General features: G+C 44.2%; 9 protein-coding genes across 9 annotated transcripts; all 9 read right to left on the minus strand.

Annotated features, from left to right (window-relative positions):
* Positions 1-221: 221 nt before the first annotated feature.
* JR316_0003094 (uncharacterized protein) lies at positions 222-1,588 on the minus strand (the record flags this gene model as incomplete). Its single annotated transcript, XM_047888875.1, has 6 exons — positions 222-274; positions 332-503; positions 557-820; positions 924-996; positions 1,058-1,207; positions 1,269-1,588. The coding sequence occupies 6 exons, from the start codon at positions 1,586-1,588 to the stop codon at positions 222-224; spliced, it is 1,032 nt and encodes a 343-aa protein (XP_047751249.1).
* A 486-nt stretch (positions 1,589-2,074) lies between these two features.
* On the minus strand, positions 2,075-4,378 carry JR316_0003095 (uncharacterized protein; the record flags this gene model as incomplete). The annotated part of the gene is made up of 8 exons (XM_047888876.1): positions 2,075-2,219; positions 2,360-2,570; positions 3,041-3,212; positions 3,274-3,594; positions 3,652-3,724; positions 3,778-3,927; positions 3,981-4,150; positions 4,217-4,378. 8 exons carry the CDS (start codon positions 4,376-4,378, stop codon positions 2,075-2,077), a joined length of 1,404 nt encoding a protein of 467 aa, XP_047751250.1.
* Positions 4,379-5,708: 1,330 nt separating this feature from the next.
* Positions 5,709-7,197, minus strand: JR316_0003096 (uncharacterized protein; the record flags this gene model as incomplete). Its single annotated transcript, XM_047888877.1, has 6 exons — positions 5,709-5,755; positions 5,808-5,979; positions 6,041-6,361; positions 6,423-6,495; positions 6,550-6,699; positions 6,749-7,197. The coding sequence occupies 6 exons, from the start codon at positions 7,195-7,197 to the stop codon at positions 5,709-5,711; spliced, it is 1,212 nt and encodes a 403-aa protein (XP_047751251.1).
* A 521-nt stretch (positions 7,198-7,718) lies between these two features.
* Positions 7,719-8,079, minus strand: JR316_0003097 (uncharacterized protein; the record flags this gene model as incomplete). Its single annotated transcript, XM_047888878.1, has 3 exons — positions 7,719-7,808; positions 7,869-8,000; positions 8,062-8,079. The coding sequence occupies 3 exons, from the start codon at positions 8,077-8,079 to the stop codon at positions 7,719-7,721; spliced, it is 240 nt and encodes a 79-aa protein (XP_047751252.1).
* Positions 8,080-9,512: 1,433 nt separating this feature from the next.
* JR316_0003098 (uncharacterized protein) lies at positions 9,513-11,003 on the minus strand (the record flags this gene model as incomplete). Its single annotated transcript, XM_047888879.1, has 6 exons — positions 9,513-9,562; positions 9,614-9,785; positions 9,846-10,163; positions 10,225-10,297; positions 10,351-10,500; positions 10,555-11,003. 6 exons carry the CDS (start codon positions 11,001-11,003, stop codon positions 9,513-9,515), a joined length of 1,212 nt encoding a protein of 403 aa, XP_047751253.1.
* Positions 11,004-13,489: 2,486 nt separating this feature from the next.
* On the minus strand, positions 13,490-14,967 carry JR316_0003099 (uncharacterized protein; the record flags this gene model as incomplete). The annotated part of the gene is made up of 4 exons (XM_047888880.1): positions 13,490-13,762; positions 13,825-14,142; positions 14,196-14,268; positions 14,318-14,967. The coding sequence occupies 4 exons, from the start codon at positions 14,965-14,967 to the stop codon at positions 13,490-13,492; spliced, it is 1,314 nt and encodes a 437-aa protein (XP_047751254.1).
* A 1,249-nt stretch (positions 14,968-16,216) lies between these two features.
* On the minus strand, positions 16,217-17,620 carry JR316_0003100 (uncharacterized protein; the record flags this gene model as incomplete). Its single annotated transcript, XM_047888881.1, has 5 exons — positions 16,217-16,396; positions 16,459-16,725; positions 16,840-16,912; positions 16,965-17,114; positions 17,172-17,620. 5 exons carry the CDS (start codon positions 17,618-17,620, stop codon positions 16,217-16,219), a joined length of 1,119 nt encoding a protein of 372 aa, XP_047751255.1.
* A 1,258-nt stretch (positions 17,621-18,878) lies between these two features.
* JR316_0003101 (uncharacterized protein) lies at positions 18,879-20,380 on the minus strand (the record flags this gene model as incomplete). Its single annotated transcript, XM_047888882.1, has 6 exons — positions 18,879-18,937; positions 18,987-19,158; positions 19,221-19,541; positions 19,602-19,674; positions 19,728-19,877; positions 19,932-20,380. The coding sequence occupies 6 exons, from the start codon at positions 20,378-20,380 to the stop codon at positions 18,879-18,881; spliced, it is 1,224 nt and encodes a 407-aa protein (XP_047751256.1).
* Positions 20,381-20,848: 468 nt separating this feature from the next.
* JR316_0003102 (uncharacterized protein) lies at positions 20,849-21,217 on the minus strand (the record flags this gene model as incomplete). Its single annotated transcript, XM_047888883.1, has 3 exons — positions 20,849-20,938; positions 21,004-21,135; positions 21,191-21,217. The coding sequence occupies 3 exons, from the start codon at positions 21,215-21,217 to the stop codon at positions 20,849-20,851; spliced, it is 249 nt and encodes an 82-aa protein (XP_047751257.1).
* Positions 21,218-22,740: the final 1,523 nt, after the last annotated feature.

Below are 22,740 nucleotides of genomic sequence, written 5' to 3' on the forward strand. Positions count from 1 at the left end.
TATTACTAGTACATATACAAGCAATATGAATGTGGCGAACGTGAAGAGAACTTCATGTTGTACCATTACATGCCGAGTGCCGAGTAATGTCTTTGTGACTAGGATGTTTGTTGTTCTTGCCCACTAAACCATGCGGATTCGACAGACAGAAGAGCGAATTGCAATATCTGAAGATAAAGCTAAAATTGAACTGCAGTCGCTCAACGGAACTGACTATCCTATTACAAAGATTCAACAACGGTAATTAATTCCCCGTCCTTCTTCTCGATCACGCCTGCCAGAAATCATGGTCAGTTTTGTCAATCAGTCTGGTCAAATTTTAGATCAATACCATTAGACCAAACTCGAGTATCCAATGGTACCTGGGCAATATCGGGGCTCAGACCATCACATATCTTTGTAAAGCAAGCGAGAGCCTGGCTAGCAGAGAGCTGATTTGGGTTATTCATGTCAACCAATGAGTCAAAAAATGGACCAAGCTGCGGAACAAATGGTTCAAGATGCTATATCAATGACTGTCAGCAGCAGCCTGCTGTGAAATTACAAAATAACTCACTCTGACGTAGGTCTGAAGGCTAGTGCCTAGAAAGGCCATGTCTAATTTGAATGGATTGTACGGATATTTGACTGATTCATCTGGTACATCATGCAGCGCGAAGCTGTTATAACGTGTCAAACTTGCTTCCTCAATGTCGGTGTCTTCAGGAAAAGTAATAGAGGCACCAAAATCGAATAGAGCATAGCGAACCTCTGCTGGATCTCGCATTCCTGTCTTTCCAATTGTCTCCGAAGAATCCATCACTGCATTCATACCTATATTCTGTGGTAGAAAATCCATGTGCACGATTTTGTGACGATGCAGGAAATCAAAACCTGTCATTAACCTTATTTAGTGGTCAAACGTCAGGTATAAAATATCGTACCTGGAAACACGTCAAAGCCAAAGACATAGTCTCGGATACAGTGGCAAAATCGGGCAAAAAGGCACTATCCCATCTTAAAAAGAACGTACAATGAGCGAAGAATACTTCAATTGGTTGAAAATGAACATGAATACCTGGGCATTACAACGAAAATGAACTTGTCGAAAGTGATAAATTCAATAGCGTAGATTGTGTGGTTCGCTGGATCAGACCGCAAACCTTTGCTATTCAGGCGTTTCATCACCTCGAGCTCTGGGGATGGGTTGCCCACCTCAGATATCACCCTAATGCAACAGTTATTAGTTACATACAGCCTCAAATTGAACCACATAACGGAGTGCTCACTTGATTACAACATCCCTCCCAAGTATATCACGAGCAGGCCACATTCGTATTGACCATGCCATTCTTTGTTTGACCTGATTGCATGGAACCTGACGAGCATAAGGGTACGACGTGGTTTTCGCAACAGGAGGGAACGGAGGAGGGTTTAGATCGCTAAAACCTTCTGCGTCTTGTTGATACATTGCATATCCTCGTGAAGCAAAAAATGGCCGTAGGAACAGCCATACGTGCTTTACGTAGACCAGGTCGTCCGCAAATGTCTCGTCTCCCTTGTAATACCAATCTTTGAGTGTTCGTGGAAATGTGATTTTTGACTTCATGAGACGCCAAGTCCAAACCACACTTTCCCTTCGGGTTTCGAGGCGAATCACCCTAAGTTGGACTCTTTTTGTGGTAAAGAAGATTAAAGCTGGAAGAAGGACAGCCACGGTCACAAAGACGAATGACATTAAGGAAAGATCGATGAGCGCAAAGTGTCGCATTCGAAGATTTCGGTGACCTGCAAGGTCGTGGGATCAGTTCGGAAAGCTCTTTCGGAGATACGTAAACAATGAGCAGAGAGCATCTGAGAAAATAAGAAAGGGATATCGATAAGGACCAAGGTAATACTTTGATCGCAAATGTGGTTTGGAAAGGATGATCGCAAGAGTAGAGCGGAGAGCATTGATGATGAAACCCAAGTTCCTTGGAATTGAAAACATCTTTTAGCCTCGAATGGATCATTTGTGGCCTTGATCCTTGACTTTTTGTATTCATACAGGTGAATTCTGAATCTAGTACCCAGAAAATACAGGTAAGTAACAGACCTAAACGTCGACGTCGGTATCATCGCCGATAGGCTGCGTCTTCCCCCCTCCTTCCAGCCGAAGCTGCGGGGTGACCGTGGACCTGCCCTCTACTTCACCCTTTCCCCCTTCTTCTCTTTGACAGGTGCAGTTGCAGTGGTGGAGCCTGGCGGCGGTGGTGTAGTCAGTCGTCGTCGTCGTCGTCGTTGAGGGTCGTTTTGAGCCTCAAATTGCACGTGATGGTGTGACACTCTCAGCGCTGCAAGCCCCTGTTCCTCGACGACGACCCAAGGCCTCGCCTTTCACCCTATTCCCAGTGCTGGCACTGCGGCCTCTGGAACCCAGAGCCTGAATACCGCTTTCACTTTCGGTTTCGCATTCGTAGCATTTAGCGTGGATGGCTGATCTTCTGAGGCGCTGTTTCCCTGCCTGTCCCTGGCCTGTCCCCTTCTCTTCACCTTCTCTTCCACTGTCCTGCACTCATCCGTGAGGCGAATTTGTAGATCAGTAAGGGTCCCTTGAGCAGACATACTACATGTACTTTTCTGGTATCAATGCTTGTATCGAATGTTAATATTGATAGGCTCGTGAAATTGGTCGAACTTGCATCCAATGAAAGGTCCTGAAGTCAACCAAATTTAAGTTTTGGGGTCTTCGGAGTGGAATTGTGTTGTGGAAAACAGCACCGTGCATATGGAGGAGAGCTGAAGAAGGTTATATCGAGAGCGCTTGATGGTATATATTTCCGTTCTTGAGACCGCGTAATTCCGCAAAAAAAAATTACATTGATATAAAGGGGCACTCAGTTATAGGACAGAAAAGTATCAATACGCCCGCTCATCACAAAGAAGTGATGGAGGCAGCGGATATGCGTAGAGAGCAGGCTAGTCGGTGATTGTTATAACATCTCCATGTCTCTTGTCGACGACGCCTTGGAACATTACTTTGAGCTTGGATAACATAATTTGATAACTAAACGACGCATACCATCTTCCCAAATGAAGCCATCACAAGGTGCACTAGCCACCTCTGGGCTAAGATCATTGAATATATCTGTAAAGCGGGCCAAGGCCTGTTTAGCTGATAGCTGATTCGGATCGTTCACATGAACCAAGGAGTCGAAGAACGGCCCAAGCTCGGGTATTCTGTTTTCAAGGTGCTGAAAGGTCAAGAATTTCATCAGAAAGTCATACAACATTGAGCATCACAAGAGAGCTCACCCTGACGTATGTTTGAAGGCATGTACCCATGAAAGCGACGTCAACTCGAAATGGATTGAACGGGTACGAGATAGTTTCGGGTGGAACATCGTGCAAAGCAAAATTGAGGTCACGCCGCGATGTATGCGCCTCTTCGAGGATGGTATCCTCAGGGAAAACTTCAGAAGCACTAAAATCGAAGAGGGCATATCGGACTTCTTTCGGATCCCGCAGTCCTGTTCTGCGACTAGTTTCCGAAGATTCTAAAACGGCATTCATGCCAATGTTTTGTGGAAGGCAGTCTAAATGAACGATTCTGTTGCGGTGCAAGAAGTCGAAAGTCTATGACGGCCTGATTAATCCTCATGATATAACGAAGTGATAGTTAATTTTGCTTACCTCCAGAACTGTTTTGGCAAACGACATCAGCTCAGAAACATTCTCGAACTCAGGGAGGATGCAACTATCCCATCTTTAAATATTTAGTTTTGAATGTCATTGAGTGGCTTAAACATGGAAGCCTACCTGGGCATCACTACAAAGATGAATTTGTCGAAAGTAATGTAATCGAGGGCGTAGATAGCGTGATTGGCCGGATCGGAACGTAACTTCTTGCTGTTAAGGAGTTGCATGACCTTCAGCTCGTTTGATGGGTTGTCGACCTCTGATATCACCCTAAAAACATTTTAAATGAACAACAGGCGATGTAGAGTCGGTAGAACACTTACTTAATTATAACATCTCTTCCAAGTGCGTCGCGAGCTGCCCATATACGTGGTGCCCACAGAGTCCTCGGGATAGGAGCCTTACTTGGCAGTTGACGAGCATAAGGGTACGCCGTCACTTTTGCTGCGGGTGGAAACGGTGGAGGGTTCAAATTTCCAAGGCCGACAGGATCCTGTTGATACATCGCATATCCTCGCGAAACGAAAAAAGGGAGTACAAACATCCAGCAACTATGTACATAGATAAAATCTGCATGGTAATTTTTGGAATTCTTCAAATTCCAGTCGGCGAGGGTTTCCGGAAATGCGAGTTTCGACCTCATTAAACGCCATGTCCAAACTAGACTTTCCCAAAGAGAGTCAAGTTTAATCATTCTAACACCGACTCGTTTGCTCTTCATGAAAAGCAACGAGGCAGGGATGATAAACACAAAAGTGAAAGTAACAATATACAAGAAAAAATGGAGGAAGGCGAGCATTGAATATATCCACGAGCCCTTACGCGGTAAGGGTGATGATGACACAACGCGGCCTCTTGAGCAGTGAGTATGGCGTGGGAACCTTTGTAGAGGGGTCCGAATGATGAATGGGGAAATTAAATATTTAAATCCACACCACATCCTCATCATGATTCGCGATGCACTCTGGTTCTCTCTGGTTTTCATCACACTTTCAAATCTTCTATATATTCTTCAGAGCCAATTAGTATCCGGGGGCTAGAAAGGGGAACTTCAATGTTCAATGTAAATTGGCTAGATATGGATGCGCCAATCAAGATTCGAAGATACGAAGGCTTCACAGACGAGGTGGCAAAAGGCGGTGGGAAGGCAGAAATCACACCAACTATACTTAGTAGGATTGACCTTTATCGCTCTGTGTGGTGTATTACTAACAATAGCGCATAAACATAAATTCTGACGAAAAAGGCGAAAAAGGTACTCAATAAAACTTCATTGATAAGGCCCGGCGCTCAGCAGCGCTCACCTCACTGGTTTAGTCAAGATTTATATTTTCTTCGGACTCCTATGGATAGACTGCGGATGGTAGATATAGTGGTCTAAATATATGTCCACTTTTATGTAGTCCGCCGAGCATCCCCTGATGAAAACACAGATTACCGATGCAATCCATACGAGCTTCTGCAAACATAAGCCACTGGCAAAAACCAGGTGTCTGCTCCTGTTTCATGGTAGAACTATAAACTTAATACCGTCGGACCTTACAGCGAAATCGGGCCAATGTGACTCGCTATTTAGTGGTTTACTCGTCTGTGTATTGGTCGTTCAGAGCTCCCACTCAATTATTATGCTTGCTCATATTAGCCATTGAGTCAAGACACAGGCTTGGATGCATAGGCATAAACTCCCGTAAACCTGGAAGATAGGTATCCGTTGTCTTGAAGACTGGTTAAACGTTAATGTGCTTATGAGAAATCCACGTGTCATTTGTATCTCCCAGTTCACTCCTCAGTATTCGCGTCCTTGGTTAAAACAATGGAGTGATGTACCTGGACACATGCACAATCATCGATCAGGCTATTGAAAAATGCGTCATGGTAAAAAATGATGCAGAGGACTTGATATCATTCCACTGCTGGGAAAGCTAAGCCGGTGTCCAGAGCCCGGACTCATAGCGATTTGTTGGCCAACCAGGGCCAATAGTATTTAACTAAAAGACCAAATCTTTATAAAAAAAGTGAAGGAACCAACAGATACGCCTTCAGATATCAGGTTACTCAGTTATGGTTATCAGATCACCATGTCTCTTGCGGACAACACCTTGGAAGATCTCTTGAGCTTGGAGAACATAGTCCGATAGATAAGCGCGTACCATCCTTCCAAATAAATCCATCACAAGGTGCACTAGCCAGCTCTGGGCTAAGAGCATTGAATATCTCTACAAAGCGATCCAGAGCCTGTTTAGCTGAAAGCTGGTTAGGGTTGTTGATATCAACCAACGAGTCAAAGAATGGCCCAAGCTCAGGAATCCTGTTCTCAAGGTGCTGAAATGTTGACAATCTGATCAAAAATCTGTAGAGCATTGATCATTGCAAGGGATCTCACCCTGACGTATGTTTGAAGACATGTTCCCATGAAAGCGACGTCCATTCTGAAGGGATTGTACGGAAAAGAGATTGTGTTGAATGAAACACCGTGCAAACCAAAGTGGGGATCGCGCCGTGACGTACGCGCCTCTTCAATGATAGTATCCTCAGGGAAAACTTCAGAAGCTCCGAAATCAAAAAGGGCATATCGGACTTCTTTTGGATTCCGCAATCCTGTTCTGCGACTAGATTCCGAGGTTTCCAAAACGGCGTTCATGCCAATGTTTTGGGCAAGGCAGTCAAAATGAACAATTTTGTTGCGGTGCAAAAAATCAAAAGTCTATGACGCCCTAATCAATGCCTATCCTGGTATATGACTAAGTGATAGTTCTTTTGCTTACCTCGAGCACTGTTTTAGCAAATGACAAAAGTTCCGAAACACTCTCGAATTCAGGAAAGATGCAACTATCCCATCTTTGAAAATTTAATTGTGAACAGCATTGAGTGGTTCAGAAGATGAAAGCCTACCTGGGCATCACGACAAAGACAAATTTATCAAAAGTAATGTAATCGAGAGCAAATATGGTATGGTTGCATGGGTCGGATCGCAACCTTTTGCTATTAAGGAGTTGCATGACCTTTAGCTCGTTTGATGGGTCGTCGACCTCAGATATCACCCTGAAAATATGTGAAATGAAAACAGGCCGGATAGACTTGGTGCACTTACTTGATTATAACATCCCTTCCAAGTGAATCGCGAGCTGCCCATATACGTGGCACCCACAAAGTCCTCGGGGTAGGAGTCTTACTGGGGACTTGCCGAGAATACGGGTACGACGTAACTTTTGCTACGGGTGGAAAGGGAGGAGGGTTCAGGTTTCCAATACCGGAAGGGTCCTGCTGATACATCGCATATCCTCGTGAAACGAAGAATGGGAGTACAAACATCCAACAGCTATGTATATAGACAAAAGCTTCGTTGTAATCTTTGGGATCCTGCAAGGACCAGTCGTCGAGAGTCTCTGGAAATACGAGTTTTGACCTCATTAGACGCCATGTCCAAACCAGACTTTCCCAACGAGAGTCCAGTTTGATTACTCTAATGCGCACTCGTTTGGTGACCATGAATATTAATCCAGGAAGGATAAAAGCGATGGTGAGAGTAATGATGTCCATAAAGGAAGAAGTCGAACAATGAACATTATTTCAACCATTGAATATTGACTTAAATATCAATAATTGGACAGTCCGGATCCGTGAGAACATGTACATCTGCCGGTCCGGTCCGGCGGCCCCTTCATACAGACCCGAAAATTTGGGCTCCCAGCATCGGACGTAAGGTGACTTGTCCTCACAGACGGATGAAGTCAAGCACTGTTTTCCAAAGTGACTACACACAACAACATATTATGCGCCCCATACGCTTTAGGTCTTTCATCCGAGACGAGCGCAGACGGTACAATCAAGCAACAATTGCACGATTGAGCAGATAAGTTCAAAGGTTGCAAAGTCATGTAAACAAGTTATCTTATTTCTTCTTCACAGATATATAAATGAATTGCTCATAAACGGTGTTAGAATATGGCAGTATACTACTGCTGCTAGACTTAATAATTGGTGTTTGGTCAGGCAAAACTTCGCTCGTACATGTAGATGACACAGATACTCACATTGACGGAGTTCAGGTGTCTCACAAGCTAACTTACTTCCTCCAAGTATTCTTCTTGGACCCCCACAATATTCATGCCGGTTGCATGTGACTTCACCACATAGACAATGTCTCCTTGCTGTCATTTTTAGGGATACTAAGATAATGGGGAAGCATAAATGTAAACATGGAGACGTACATTGTAGTGATGTGACTTCCCTTGAGAAACATGGGAGCTAACTACGTCTGCTGTTTGTCCTTTGGGTGCTTTCTGGACATTGCTTGGGCCTATGAATTCCTCAATAAACACAACCTTACTCCCGGGTGCATACTATAAGTTGATGTGTCATAGTTAGTAAGATAGTATGAAGGGGGACATAAGAATAGCATACCTTTGGGTTTGCCGACATAGTATGATGGCAAGAAAGGGCTTTGTAAAATCAATGAAAAAGTGGATACAGTGTCGAAGATGTCAAGACAAGCACTACGGTATTTATCTCTGTCTCAATAAATAATTTCACACCCAGATTGAATCTTTTAGGCAAAAGCGTTCCAGACATTTTTCTATATGTCTCCATAAATGTGAGAGAGAAGATATACTGTGACAGGAGTGGATGACTAGATTATGTGCAATAACAGTGTACTTACGGCTTCTGCTGAATGACCATCAGGCGCCGGACCCTGTAGTCGTATCCGTTTTCAGAGTCCAGTTTCCCCTTTTAGTTTCCCTCGCTCAAATACTATATGACAACAGAAACCGAATTAAGGAGCAGTGTCAAGGGTCCAGGAATGCTCCCCAACTTGGAACCAACTCAAATCAGACAAGTGGTATTAATAAGTATGACTCGATGGTTAGGTTACGCCACAAGGTGAAGTCTTCGTTCATGATTTTTTCATGTGGTTACCTGTCAGCAAAAGTCTCTCGAGATACAAAATTCAACCTCATGAGACGTCACGTTTGGGTAATGTCCAAACCAAACTTTCGCACTTTCCCAACGCGAGTCCAATTTAAACATTCTAACCGTAAGACAGAAGCAAAAGGCATAATAACTTAAATCAGTAACGAAGAAATGGAAACCTGATATAAAGATTCAGCTCGGATCAATTGTAGATATCTAACCGTATATTGACCACTGTGGATCAGGCTGATTCGCGAGCCTTCTGTGAAAAGATACTACGCGTTAACACCGAGGAGCAGTAGCCTGGATTCTATGTGTCTGATACATATGACTCAAAACCAATCTGCCACGAATAATTGCCTTGAGTCTGTTTTTAGCGTTGGATAATCTTTTGTTGTACATCCTTTTGTGCGACTATTCCAGGTTTGTAACACGCCCTGGTAAGAATAGTAAACTGAGCCCAAAACGATGGTCTATCAAAACACATTACAAGGAACGTCACCTATTCATCGCGCAACAGCCATACACTCAGATATTGGGCTATGCAGCAATCGTTAAGGGATTACCAGATCTCTTTTGAACTACGCCTTAAAATAATTCTGGTTCTGCTTGAAGCAGGATTGAGATGCTTAATTAGATACCTTTTACCCACAGGAAACCGTCAGCTGAGGGTGCGCCTTTCACCTCAGAGCTAAGATTATTCCATATATCACTGAATTGAGCCAGAGCCTGCCTAGCTGATAGCTGAGAGGGGTTATTCACATCAACCAACGAATCGAAGAACGGGCCAAGCTCTGGAATTTTACTTTCGAGGTGCTGAAAAGTGTAAATTATCTATCAGAAGCTGTACACTATCGATCATTGTACAGGAGAGAAAGGTATTCATATTCCCGTTCAGTAGAAAGGGAGTGACGAAGGCGACAGATATGTGATGAGATACCAGGCTAGTCATTAATTGTTAAAACATCGTCTGTTCTCTTGGAGACAACGCCGCCTTGGAAGACTGCGTGAGCTTGAAGAATGAAATTGGCATTTCATCACATACCTCGGCGCCAAATAAAACCATCGAAGGCTGCACTAGCCACCTCGGGGTTAAGGTTATTGGATATCTCTGTAAAACGAGATAGTGCCTGGCTTGCTGAAAGCTGATTGGGGTCATTGACGTCAATCAAGGAGTCGAAGAATGGCCCAAGCTCTGGAATTTTACTTTCGAGGTGCTGAAGCGTAGATTATCTATCAGAAATCTGTACGACATTAATCACGGCAAGGAAACTCACCCTGACATATGTTTGAAGACATGTGCCCATGAATGCAACGTCCACTCGAAATGGGTTGTATGGGTAAGTAATTGATTCCTTCGGTATGTAATGCAAATCGAAGCTGAGAACGTGGTCCATACGCGCCTCTTCAATGACAGTGTCCTCAGGAAAAATGACAGCAGCGTCAAAGTCAAATAGGGCATAGCGAACTTCCTTTGGATCTCGAAGTCCTGTCCTACGATCTATTTCCCCAGTATTCATAACAGCGTTCATACCCATGTTTTGTGAAAGACAGTCCAGATGCACAATCTTGTTACGGTGCAAAAAATCGAAAGTCTATTGTGACCTCATTCAGTAGATATTTCAAGGTGACCAGCATGTTAGCTCAATTGATTACCTCAAGGATTGTCTTGGTGAAATGCATAAGCTCAGAAACATTAGCAAATTCAGGAGAGATAGCATTATTCCATCTTTAAAATATGAACATCAGCGCGACCCAATAATTAGAAATATTGGCACCTACCTGGGCATCACCACAAATACAAATTTGTCGAAAGTAATGTATTCGATGGCGTAGATGGTATGGTTGGCGGGGTCGGATCGCAGCCTTTTGCTGTTAAGCAGTTGCATGACCTTCAGCTCATTTGACGGGTTGTCGACTTCAGATATCACCCTGAAAATATGAAAGGTGATCAACAAGTGGGGTAAACTCGATGGATACACTTACTTGATTATAACATCCCTTCCAAGTGCATCGCGAGCTGCCCATATACGTGGTGCCCACACAGTCCTCGGGATGGGAGCCTTAGTTGGGAGTTGACGAGCATAAGGGTACGATGTCACTTTTGCTGCCGGTGGAAAGGGAGGAGGGTTCAGATTTCCAAGGCCGACAGGATCCTGTTGATACATCGCGTATCCTCGCGAAACGAAGAACGGGAGCACGAACATCCAGCAACTATGTATATACACAAAATCTGCGTCTGTATCTTCGAGATTCTTCAAATTCCAGTCATCGAGAGTTTCTGGAAATACGATGTTCGACTTCATGAGCCGCAACGTCCAAACCAGGCTTTCCCATCGGGATTCTAGGTGAATAACTCTGCATGGAACTCGTTTTGTGGTCAAGAAGATTAATGCAGGAAGGACGATAGCCAAGGATACAAAGATGAAGGGCATTAAGGGAAAGACAATGAACGCGAAGTGTTGCATTCGAGCTCCAGCCTCGGGTTATTTGTGACTTGCAGCGTCGTGGGATTAGTTCGGAAAGCCCCTCCGAGGTTATGTGTACGTAAACAAAGAGCAGAGAGCATCCGAGTGGTCACAAAAGCGGCTTGGAAAGGATGATCGCAGTAATCCGGGAGGAAAGAGCCTTGATAAAGAAACTCCAAGTCGCCTGGAGTCGAATACATTGTTTAGCCTTAAATACATCATTCTTGGTCCAAGAATCCTAGAGTACATACGTCGTTAGGAAAGTGAAAAGTGAAACGCGAACCCCTTACTGGCTTAGCGTTGAAATGATACGAAGGATTCTTGACTTGTTGTACTCATACAAATGAACTATAAATCCGGTACCCAAAAAAATATAGTAAGAGACAGACCTAAACGGCCACATCATTGTATCCATGGGCTGTAGTCGAAGTCGTCCCGCAGCCGTGGTGAACGTGCCGAGGATCCATATTCATGCCTCTCCTTGTCAGCGGCCGACGGGATAACGAGGACCCTCCTTCTACACCTCCTCTTTTCGTTCCTCTCTCAACAAGTGCAGTGGTGGGTTCCGGTCAGGTTCCGGTTCCGCGGCGGCGTTGTCGTTTTTTGCGTCACCAGCCGCACGTGATGGCGTGACCGGCCCAGGACAGGAGTAAGGGCGCAAAACCTGGTGATGAGCTCGATCTCGTCTTCGCCCCCGTCCTCGGCGTCCTCCCAGTGTTGGCACTGAGGTCTCTGGTACCCAGCGTCTGACAACCGCTTTCATTGTCGGTATTTTCTTGTAGTACTCAGCCCCGTTATTCACCTTTGGAGGTGTCGTCGTTTCACCCGCTACCTGGCTCTGGCTGTCTCCTTCTCCTCAGTCTTCTCTTCCGGTGTCCTGTTTTCATTCGTGAGGCGACCTTGCAGGCTAGTAGGAGTCTCATGCGCGGTTATTCTACCTGGATCCCGAAGTTATCACATCTTGTTTTGTTGACACGCTCGTGAAATGGCGTCGAATGAGAGGTCTTTTGGCCTCTGCAAGTAAAAGACGACCAAATTAACTTTGGGATCCTCAAGTGCACGCAGGTATTTACCTTTCTAGTCTCTTATACTCATATTTTTGCCTAGACATCAACACACACAAAATATGCAGGCTCTTTCCTGGTCGCCGAACGAACGGTAGCATGGTCGCCAGTGCCTCTCAAGACCGTTCGAGTTTCCGATATCAGAGCATACATTGAAACCGTTTTGCCTCCTGTCGATTATTGAAAAATAGCTTGACATTCTGTGTATCTTTTGCTAGTTTCCGGTGGATCAGAAGGAGAGATATTGTTTCTCCACTGGGATCTCTCCTCTCCCGACGACGAGTCCCTCACTCAAGCCGTGTCCGCTCCTCGTGCAATAGTGCTCTCGCTGTCAGTCGCACTCTACCCATTTGGCCACATACTCCCCAGTGCCTTCAACGAATACATAACGCCCCTCTTGAGACTTGAACTCCCCGGGGGCTTTATTTCTGTGTTCACTGGAGGTGGAGATGACCCACCGGAGATTGTCGACAAGCAGAGAACGGAAAGGAAGAGGATATGATGGTCTCCGTCTTTAGCGCTAGAGAAGGTGGCTTGTGGGTGCGCAATCTCAGCTTTGACACCATCCGACAACAACCGTTCGTCTAGAAACCGTAGCAAATTAACAGAAACCACATCACGCGCTTTGGAGAACGGCGACTCATCCGTTAGCGAAGTTGTTAATCTCGACAACGTTGGGTATTCTTGGAGTCCGATATAGCCTCCAACCTCTATCCTCCAAGCGCCTCGTAATCACCAATAATAGGGGCCCTTTCCCGTCTACCCTTATCCAAAGGCGAAAGAATGTTTCCATAACAGGTCAATTACATGCAAATCGAGGATGTCCACCTACGAGCTCGCCGTTTTTGGCCTAAACGCGACGGAAATTATCATGTTTGTCGGCCTCTGTCTGAAATGGGCTCCAGTCGACAGCATTTCAAAATTCCCATTGTAGCGGCTTAACTCAAACTTCAAAGACGTACTTCAAATCGTAGATTGACCCGTCGTCGGTCGCCGTAGTATCTTCTGCTCACGGAACATATGTGACTAAGGTGCACTATCTCGATCTCACATGGTGCTTTGTGTTTTCCCTGGATAGCCCCTTCCATCACCGTATTAGCTGGCCCGCTTTTGCGCCGCGGTTTGACTTTCTTTATGATGAGCAAAACTCCTAACTCCCAACAACACGGACATCTAGGAGCGCTAGATATGCTGTTCACTGTAGTTCCACTCTTGAGACCACGGAATCCCGCAAACAAAACAATACACTCTAGAAGACGGACACCCAGTTATATCAGACAAAGATCGTGGATTCCTGCATATGTCGCGCGTGGTACGATCGAGACAAGAGGCTAGTATTTTTGTTACATGCCATCTACTTGGCCTTGACTCTGATTCGCAGGCAAATTATTAGAGAATCGTTATAACTTCTCCGTCTTTCTTCTTGACTGTACCTGGAATAACAGCTTCAGTTTTGTTTTTGATTCCGTCAAACGCAGACTTGCACTGACCATTCTTCCATGCCCTGGTATCGAATGATGCCTGAGCTACATCAGGACTTATACGGTCACATATATCTGTGAATTTAGCCAGTGCTTGACTGGCTGAGAGCTGTTTCGGGTCATTCATATCAATTAGTGACTCAAAGAATGGACCAAGTTCAGGAACAAGGTTTTCAATATGCTATTTGTGACAGCGAATAAGATAACGGCAGTAAATGCGACTGTCAACGAAAGAAAACTCACTGTAACATATGTTTGCAAAGCGGTGCCTAGAAAAGCGATGTCTGCTTTGAATGGATTGTAAGGATATTTGACTGAATCCTCCTGTATGTTGTGCACGCCAAACCAGAGATAGTCTGTCGTAAATGTGTCCTCGATAACAGTATCTTCCGGGAAAGCCACAGAAGCACCAAAGTCAAAGAGGGCATATCGAACCTCATCTCGTTTTCGCAGTCCAGTTCGACGAAACATTTCTGTGTGTTGAATTACAACATTCATGCCGATATTCTGTACAAGGAAGTCAAGATGTACAATTCTGTTGCGATGCAAAAAGTCGAAAGTCTATGTAACGTAATAAGGTCGATGCCATCGGCGAATAATACTGTTGTACATACCTGGAAACATATATAGGCAAAATGCATGAGTTCAGAAACGTTCTCGAATTCGGGTGCCCAGGAAGAATCCCATCTAAAACATGAGGGCCATTTTGTTGACAGATAGACAGTAGAGACCTTACCTAGGCATCACCACGAAGACAAATTTATCGAAAGTAAGAAAATCCAAGGCATAAATCGTGTGATTGGCTGGGTCGGACCTCAACTTTTCGCTATTGAGTCGTTGCATGACTTTCAACTCTTGCGATGGATTGTCTACTTCCGAAATTATCCTAACGTAGAAAACATCAGAATAGCCCAGAATGTGAAAAAGGAAACTCAACTTTATGACGACGTCCCTTCCCAGGGCATCGCGAGCAGCCCATACACGTAGTGACCATATCATTTTTGATTCCTGTACATTAGTCGGGACCTGGCGAGCATAAGGGTATGCCGCATTCCGGGCCACAGGAGGGAAGGGAGGGGCTACAAGCTCTGTGAAATTGGTAGGGTGCCTTTGGTACGTAGTATATCCTCGAGAGGCAAAGAACGGGAGTATGAACACCCAAACACTTTGCACATAAATCATGCTCTCCTCCATTCTGTCCCAGTCCTTGTAGTACCAGTCTTCAAGTTTCTCTGGAAATGCAAGGTTCAATTTCAAAAGACGCCAGTTCCAAACAAGACTTTCCCATCGAGAATCAAGTGTAATGAATTTTTGTTTGAATAGCTTGCTAGTCAAAGAGACGAGTGAAGGAAAGAAGATAGCGACGGTAAAGGTAATGGCGGACATTACTCGAAACGAACATGGCACGAATGTGATCGATTGGATTCTCGATCATAGGCATCTCGGCACTGCCTATAGCCTGAACCGCTTCCAGTGACCCACAAGATGCATTTTTCGTGGTTCGAAAGACGTCCGTTCATAGATCTTCTAGTATGGTTCAGATTGTTTTCATGAATATGCATCTAGGGCTGAACGTTTACGCACACAGTGGATATTCCGATGTTGCTGTGAGTCTATGATGGACCAGGTTTTTCCGATGTTGGACAGCTTTAAAAATAACTACGTGAACGAATTTGGGCTTCGGGAAGGATCCTAGAGTTGAATATTGAATGTCGAGCCACTATACGACCCACTGACTCATCATGAAGTCTAACTGGTTATTCGGAGCTTCAACCTATCTGGCGAACACTAAGAATCAGTTCGGGCTGTCGGGGATCGTAAATATCATCACACGCCATGGTCTCTGGTTTATTCATCGAGTCAGCTCTCTAATCTTCTCGTCAAACCTATCATGGTCCGGACTCCTTTTGCGGTATGTGAACAGCTTTGAGGCTTTTGACTAGTCTCCGATGGTATGATATGATGAGTTGAAACGAGATGGTAAAAAGGGGTGGGGTGACAGAAAGTATTCCGACCAGTGGGGCACGGACAGTATACATAGAAGCACTTCGCAATGGCGTGAACGCAAATTTTCACCAAAATGGCACTACAAACGTGAAGAGAGCTTCTCTGATAAGGCTCAGCGCTCAGCGCTCACATATTATTGGTTGAGCCAAAGATTTGGATTTCTTTAACTGTCTATGCATTGACAACGGATGATATTGCTATATATATGCCACTGTTGTAGTCTACGACCACATTTGCTAATGAGGAACGCATAGATTAATGACCCAAAATCCACAACTTGCTTCAATCTACCGAATTTCTCTAGCAGAAGTGATCAAGAAACAATCTGTATTTAAATATAGACCAGGTCATTTATAGTTTCTCCACCTCGTATCCGCTACTATCCAGTGTCACTACCACATTTACCAATGGATAACTCAATAAACAACCACACCATCTTCCTGGACCAATTAGACTAAAGGCCCGCTCCAGTCTTCCATAGGCTTGATCATTACCAGAGGGTTAACGATGGTAACAGACATCGACTGGTCAGAGATTTGTCAGGTCAGGTATGGTTATGATGTCGCCATATCTCTTGCGGACAACTCCTAGGATTGTAATTTAGCTTTGAGCATAATCCAACATCTGGTTACATACCATGTTGCCATGTGAATAATTCAACAGGCGCATTTGTCACCTCAGAATTCAGACTGTTGCATATATCCGTGAAGCGAGCAAAGGCCTGACTAGCTGAAAGTTGATTGGGGTCATTTGCGTCAACTAACAAGTCGAAGAATGGCCCCAGTTCAGGAATTTTGTGTTCAAGGTGCTGACATATCATTAATTTTCATAAGAAAGCAGTAGAACATCTATAATCACAAGGGAGCTTACCCTGACATATGTTTGAAGACATGTGCCCATGAAAGCAACGTCCATTCGAAATGGATTGTACGGATATGTAACTGAATTAGGGGGCACACCGTGCAAATGAAAGTTGAGGTCACGTCGCGAGATCCGTGCCTCTTCAATAACAGTATCATCCGGGAAAATCATGGAGCCACCAAAATCAAAGAGGGCATATTGAACTTCCTTTGGGTCTCGTAGTCCTGTTCTACGAATCGTTTCGGATGATTCCAAGACGACATTCATCCCAATGTTCTGTGCAAGGCAGTCTAGATGAACAATTTTATGGCGGTGTAAAAAATCAAAAGTCTGTTACAACCTGATCAGTCTACATTCCAATATGAGTGTGTAGTGGTTTAGTTTGCTTACTTCGAAAACTGTTTTTGCATACGACAAAAGCTCGGAAACGTTATCGAATTCAGGGAGGATGGAACTATCCCATCTTTTGGACAATTAGTCGTGAATGTTGAGTGGTTTAAAAAACAAAGCTTCACCTGGGCATCACTACAAAAATGAATCTGTCGAAAGTGATGTATTCGATAGCATGAATGGTATGGTTCGCTGGATCCGCTCGTAACTTTTTGCTGTTAAGGAGTTTCAAGACCTTCAGTTCATTAGATTCTTTTTCTACCTCCGATACCACCCTGCAAATACATCGAATTAAACAATATAGAGAGCAGTAGACTGGATTGAAGGCTTACTTGATTATAACATCCCTTCCAAGAGAATCTCGAGCTGCCCAGATACGTATCGACCATGCTTTCCTTGGGTTGAGATTTCTGCTTGGGACCTGGCGAGCATAAGGGTACATCGTAGTCTTTGTGGAAGGGGGGGAATGAGGAGGATTTAAATCACCAAAGCTGTCGGGGTCTCTTTGATACATTGTATATCCTCGTGAAGCAAAGAAAGGAAGTAGAAATAACCAAATGCTTTGTACATAGATTAAGTCGGCGTCCATGTTTTCCAAGTCCTTGTGGTACCAGTCGGCAAGAGTGTTTGGAAAGATCAGCTTGGACCTCCAGAGATGACACGTCCAAATGAGAGTTTCCCAATAGGACTCGAGTTTGATTACTCTAATGCGGACCCGTTTGGTAGTCATGAATATTACGACAGGAAGGATAGCTAGAACGGTGAGGAACACAATGACCATAATGTGAGAAATACAGACGTTTGACGAGTACCGTGGTGACCAATTGGACGTTTAAAGTGATCCCCGCCTATTTAAGTATCCCCCAACATCCCATTCTCTTACACAGAGAAGTCACAGGTCTATTCGCAACTTACCATTGAACACAACATGAATGTAATCATTACGCGACCCAGAAAAGAGCTTGGAGTTGAATGAAATTGAGACTCTATATGAGGTTCTGACTCATCATGAAGTGAGATTAGTTATTGGGAGCTTCAAAAAAACGGTGAAGAAAAATAGTCAGAATATTCTAGGTCATACATAATAGCCGGTAAACGCCGAGAGGAAGAGCCGGGTGTCGGGGGCCGGAAACGTCACTGTTTTTCATCACTAGCAGCTCTTCTCGTTAAAACCTATCATGGTCTTCCATTTGCAGCGTGTGAGCTGTGTTGGATACTAGTGTCTGGGGGCATGGAATCTCAACGCTTGATGCAGATGAATTCACGACGGATGATAGCCTTGCTATATTTGTGCCATTGTTCTATTGTAGTAGTTGACGACCGCATTCCCTGTCGAACACATAGATCGACAATCTGAAATCCACAGGCTTCTCCTAAACTCCTCCAGCAGATGAGCAAGAAAAAATCTAATAAAGACTTATCGTCTACTGATTGAGTCACAACTGAAAGGATTCACACCACATGGCATGACCGATACGACGGTACGTCTGGAATCAATATACCTCTCTATAGGTTTTCTGGCTTACATGTGCATTCGGCATTCGGTCGTTCAGAAATTGTTACTCAATGACCATATCTGCTTTAGAAAGACGCATATTAGTGTAGTTCGCGATGTATTGGAGGGAGAAACTGAGAAAATAGTATTGTCACGGTCGGCCGTATCTAAAGCAGCTTCCAGAAGCAGATATGCCTTTGCGTTATCTTTGACTGCGGAATATCACACTAAAGCATACCCACAATCCGTATGGTAGTTAGTCATAGTAAAGTATACAGTATAGTTTCATTCAACTCGTTCGAGCGTGATGGGAGTTCTTAGGCGGCATAGACCAAGAACTGCAATATTTACCAGTGGATTAGTCAATGAAACTGTTGATATTACATTGAGACTATTGCTTTTAGTACTTCTACGTACCGCTGTATAGATGACTTCCGCTACGCAAATTACCCTGCTAGACTTAGACATTGTTGCTCCCGAGTTTCTAAATTTGCATATTGAGTGTCGCGCGAACACCGACTTAAGGTTGACATTGTAGAGCTTGTCAGAAATCTGTTGGGTCAGGTATGGTAATGATATCGCCATATCTCTTTAGGACAGCTCCTAGATCGCAACTTCAGCTTTGAGCATAAATTTACATCAGGTTACCTACCATCTTGCCAAATGAAGGCTTCATTAGGAGCATTTGCTACCTCAGGGCTAAGACCATTGCATATGTTTGTAAAGCGAGAAAAGGCCTGACTGGCTGAAAGTTGATTGGGGTCATTGACATCAACCAATGAGTCGAAGAACGGCCCCAACTCGGGAATTCTGTTTTCAAGGTGCTAAAATGTCAGCAATTTTTATCAGAAAACATGAAACCATCAATCATCGAGAAGATACTCACTCTGACATATGTTTCAAGGGAGTTACCCATGAAAGCAACATCCATCCGAAATGGATTGTACGGGAAAGTAACTGATTCAGGCGGGACGCCATGCAAACCAAAGTTGAGGTCCCGCCGCGAGATACGCGCCTCTTCAATGTTAGTATCCTCTGGGAAAATTTCAGAGGCACCAAAATCAAAAAGGGCGTATCGAACCTCCTTTGGATCTCGTAGTCCTGTTCTACGACTGGTTTCCGAGGACTCCAAGACGGCGTTCATACCAATATTCTGTGTAAGACAGTCTAAATGCACGACTTTGTTGCGGTGCAAAAAGTCAAACGTCTATCACGGCCTAATTAATACTTGTTCCAATGTGATTATGTACTAGTTTATTTTGCTTACCTCCAGAACTGTTTTGGCAAACAACATTAGTTCCGAAACGGTTTCGAATTCAGGGAGAATGCTACTATCCCATCTTTGAAAACTTAATCGCAAATATTCTTCAGTAGCTTAAACATGGGAGCCTACCTGGGCATCACTACAAAGATGAATTTATCGAAAGTAATGTAGTCGAGGGCGTAGATAGTATGATTTCCCGGGTCGGATCGCAATTTTTTGCTATTAAGGAGTTGCATGACCTTCAGTTCATTCGATGGTTTGTCGACCTCCGATATCACCCTAAGTGTCCAGAGTTGAATAGATGGAAGGAATTAGGCTGGATTGAAGGCTTACTTGATCATAACATCTCTTCCGAGAGCATCACGAGCTGCCCAGATACGTATTGACCATGGTCTCCTGGGGTTGAGACTTCTGCTTGGGACTTGACGAGCATAAGGATACGAAGTGGTCTTCGCAGCAGGGGGGAATTGAGGAGGATTTAGATCGCCAAAGCTGACAGGGTCTCTTTGATACATTGCATATCCTCTTGAAACAAAGAAAGGGAGTAGAAATATCCAGATGCTTTGTACGTAGATAAATTCGGCGTCCATGTTTTCCAAGTCCTTGTGATACCAGTCGGCAAGAGTGTTTGGAAAGATTAGCCTAGACCTCCAGAGACGACACGTCCAAACGAGAGATTCCCAATAGGACTCGAGTTTGATTACTCTAATGCGGACCCGTTTGGTGGTCATGAAAATCACGACAGGAAGGACAGCTAGAATAGTGAAAAAAGCAATGACCATCATGTGGGAAAGGCAGACATTCAACGTTCAACTTAGCTCGGAAAGTTTAGGTACTTATAGTCTTATAACGGCATGACGTCGGCCCATTTTATTGGTATCATTACCAGGTGTGTATACTTGCCGGGGCCGCCAGCCGATGGACCGGTGGGCGTTCCGTTAACTTGCATGATATTGTGAATCTTTCGCTCAATAGTCGATATCTGAGGAAGCTTCATTTACCAAGTAAAGCACTAAAACACCATAACGACAATGACAGTCTGATCATATTTCTTCGAATCTACGCACAGTTAGACAGAAAACTACTATTACATAGCACGTCCTGTATATTCCAATCACCGTTCAATATAGTGCAGGAAATCATAGCAGAATCGTCCAATGTTTGTCAGATAAGACATCACTCATACACAATTAATATCCACACTCACATTTACACGTCATGGCGGATTTATTGGTAGAGGTGTCTTAAGGCTAAGTAACGACCTCCAGGAAATCTTCGGGAACGCCGAGAATGTTTGTTCCTGTGGTCCCTGATTTGACCATGTAGGTTACATTCCCTAACTGCAATTTCCATCAAGTTCATTGAGTAATTTCTTCAACAGAGAGAGGTCATATTTGAGACATACAGTACGGATATTGAATTGGCCAGTTGAGACCTGGGATTCGACTACTTGTCCAACAAGACCTTTCGGCGCTCTGTAAACCCCTCCGTTACTGACATAATCTTTTGTGAATCGGACAAATATCCCGTCTTTGAACTTCAAGTGCCATGGTCAGCATATCGACAATAGAGTGCAAGTGAAATAAACATACCTTTGCTTTCGAAACTCCGTTGGGCATGGTGTGAAATATAGAGGTAGATGCTTTAAAATCGAAGAATGGGTGGAAAGACTGGTACTATAAAGTAGATGTAAGGATAAGCAGGTGCAAGAGCTCTTAAATACATCTTGACAAAGTTTATACTCCGCGTTCAATGATGAATCTTTCAAGGAAAACTTTGTGTCAGGCGTCTCATACGATTAGGTGTGGATCGTTTTCTTCTTCACCATGAGGCTGTGAGAAGTGACATACCCACAAGGGTACCACCGCTGACTCACAGATGATATTCATCAGACCTGAATCTTTCCGGTTACGGGTCCAGGTGGAGTTTTGGAGAAGGGGTAATGACCAACCTTTGTGAGCGCAAATGGTGCACGACAGCTTCTTGGATGTGGCAAATTTGATAACAGGCGTCGGACCTATAGATAGAGGTGTATTCTCAGTGCCCTTTTAATATTTTCAACTATAAGAACCGAATTAAAGGAAACAGGAATCCCAAGAGTCCACAATGAGATAATTGACTACGAACACAAAAACAAAGCTTACCAATATTGTTGAAATCTATTGGATTGCATGGTTATCTTGATTCTAAGCGCGCCACTCGTTGCCCGCCGAGCCTTGAGAAATACACATATTTCCATTTAAGATGATGGCGGATAAATGGCGAGTATGACTCGATGCTTCAGTTCCCAAGGTAAGAAATCCGACCAAAGTTGTCAACCAGTGGCCCTATGGTGGCTGAAGCTCCGGGTGTTGTTTGTTTTTTTAAATCTTCTGGAAGATGTCAAAGAATGGAACTAGCATATATAAATAACACACACACACACAATCGAAAGTGGTAGACCATTCCCAAGATTCATGCCTTCCTAGATTTCCTTGGACAAATCCAACGGTCATTTATATCAAACATAGCCTGTCATTTTGTAGCCATGATTAGGGAGAATCTCGCTTTATCTCAAGCAAAGATCCGACTGGAGAGATTCTAGACACTTGACCATTGTCTATAGTTCTCGGAACACAGATATCGCGATACAAAAACCAACTACAGGAGTTTTCGATATGAAAATCTTCTTCACGAACCGTGAGTATCAGATGAAAGAAGTTCGATTGTACGGCGCCATGCAAGCCGGGCTTTCCGATCACAAGTAGATTTTGACTAAGAACCGGCGATGAGAGAGTGCTAGCCAGATTGAGAATAACAAGATACGGGAAACAGCGGGGCAAGATGCTCGTTTTAATACTACACAGCGGGTATGAGGGACGATGGGAGCTAACAGCTGTGATGTTGTTTGCCGTCGACGTAGGTACCGTTGTTAGAGTCGGGAAGACTATTGGTGTCGTATGGTATGAATGTTGAGTTCAATAACAGTACAGCCAGGTGCCGAAGAGGCTGAAGAACCGGTCTTCCATACCCTCAATTGAGTGTGTGCTAGGGGCAGAGATTAATGATAAGCTCTCACTCAGTTGCCCAGTTGCTTCACGGCGACAGTAAGACGTGGAGACAATCGAGCTGCTGGTTAAAATAGAGCAAATACAAATGCAGG

Source organism: Psilocybe cubensis, chromosome 3 (assembly GCF_017499595.1).
Source record: "Psilocybe cubensis strain MGC-MH-2018 chromosome 3, whole genome shotgun sequence".
Classification (NCBI taxonomy): Eukaryota; Fungi; Basidiomycota; class Agaricomycetes; order Agaricales; family Agrocybaceae; genus Psilocybe; species Psilocybe cubensis.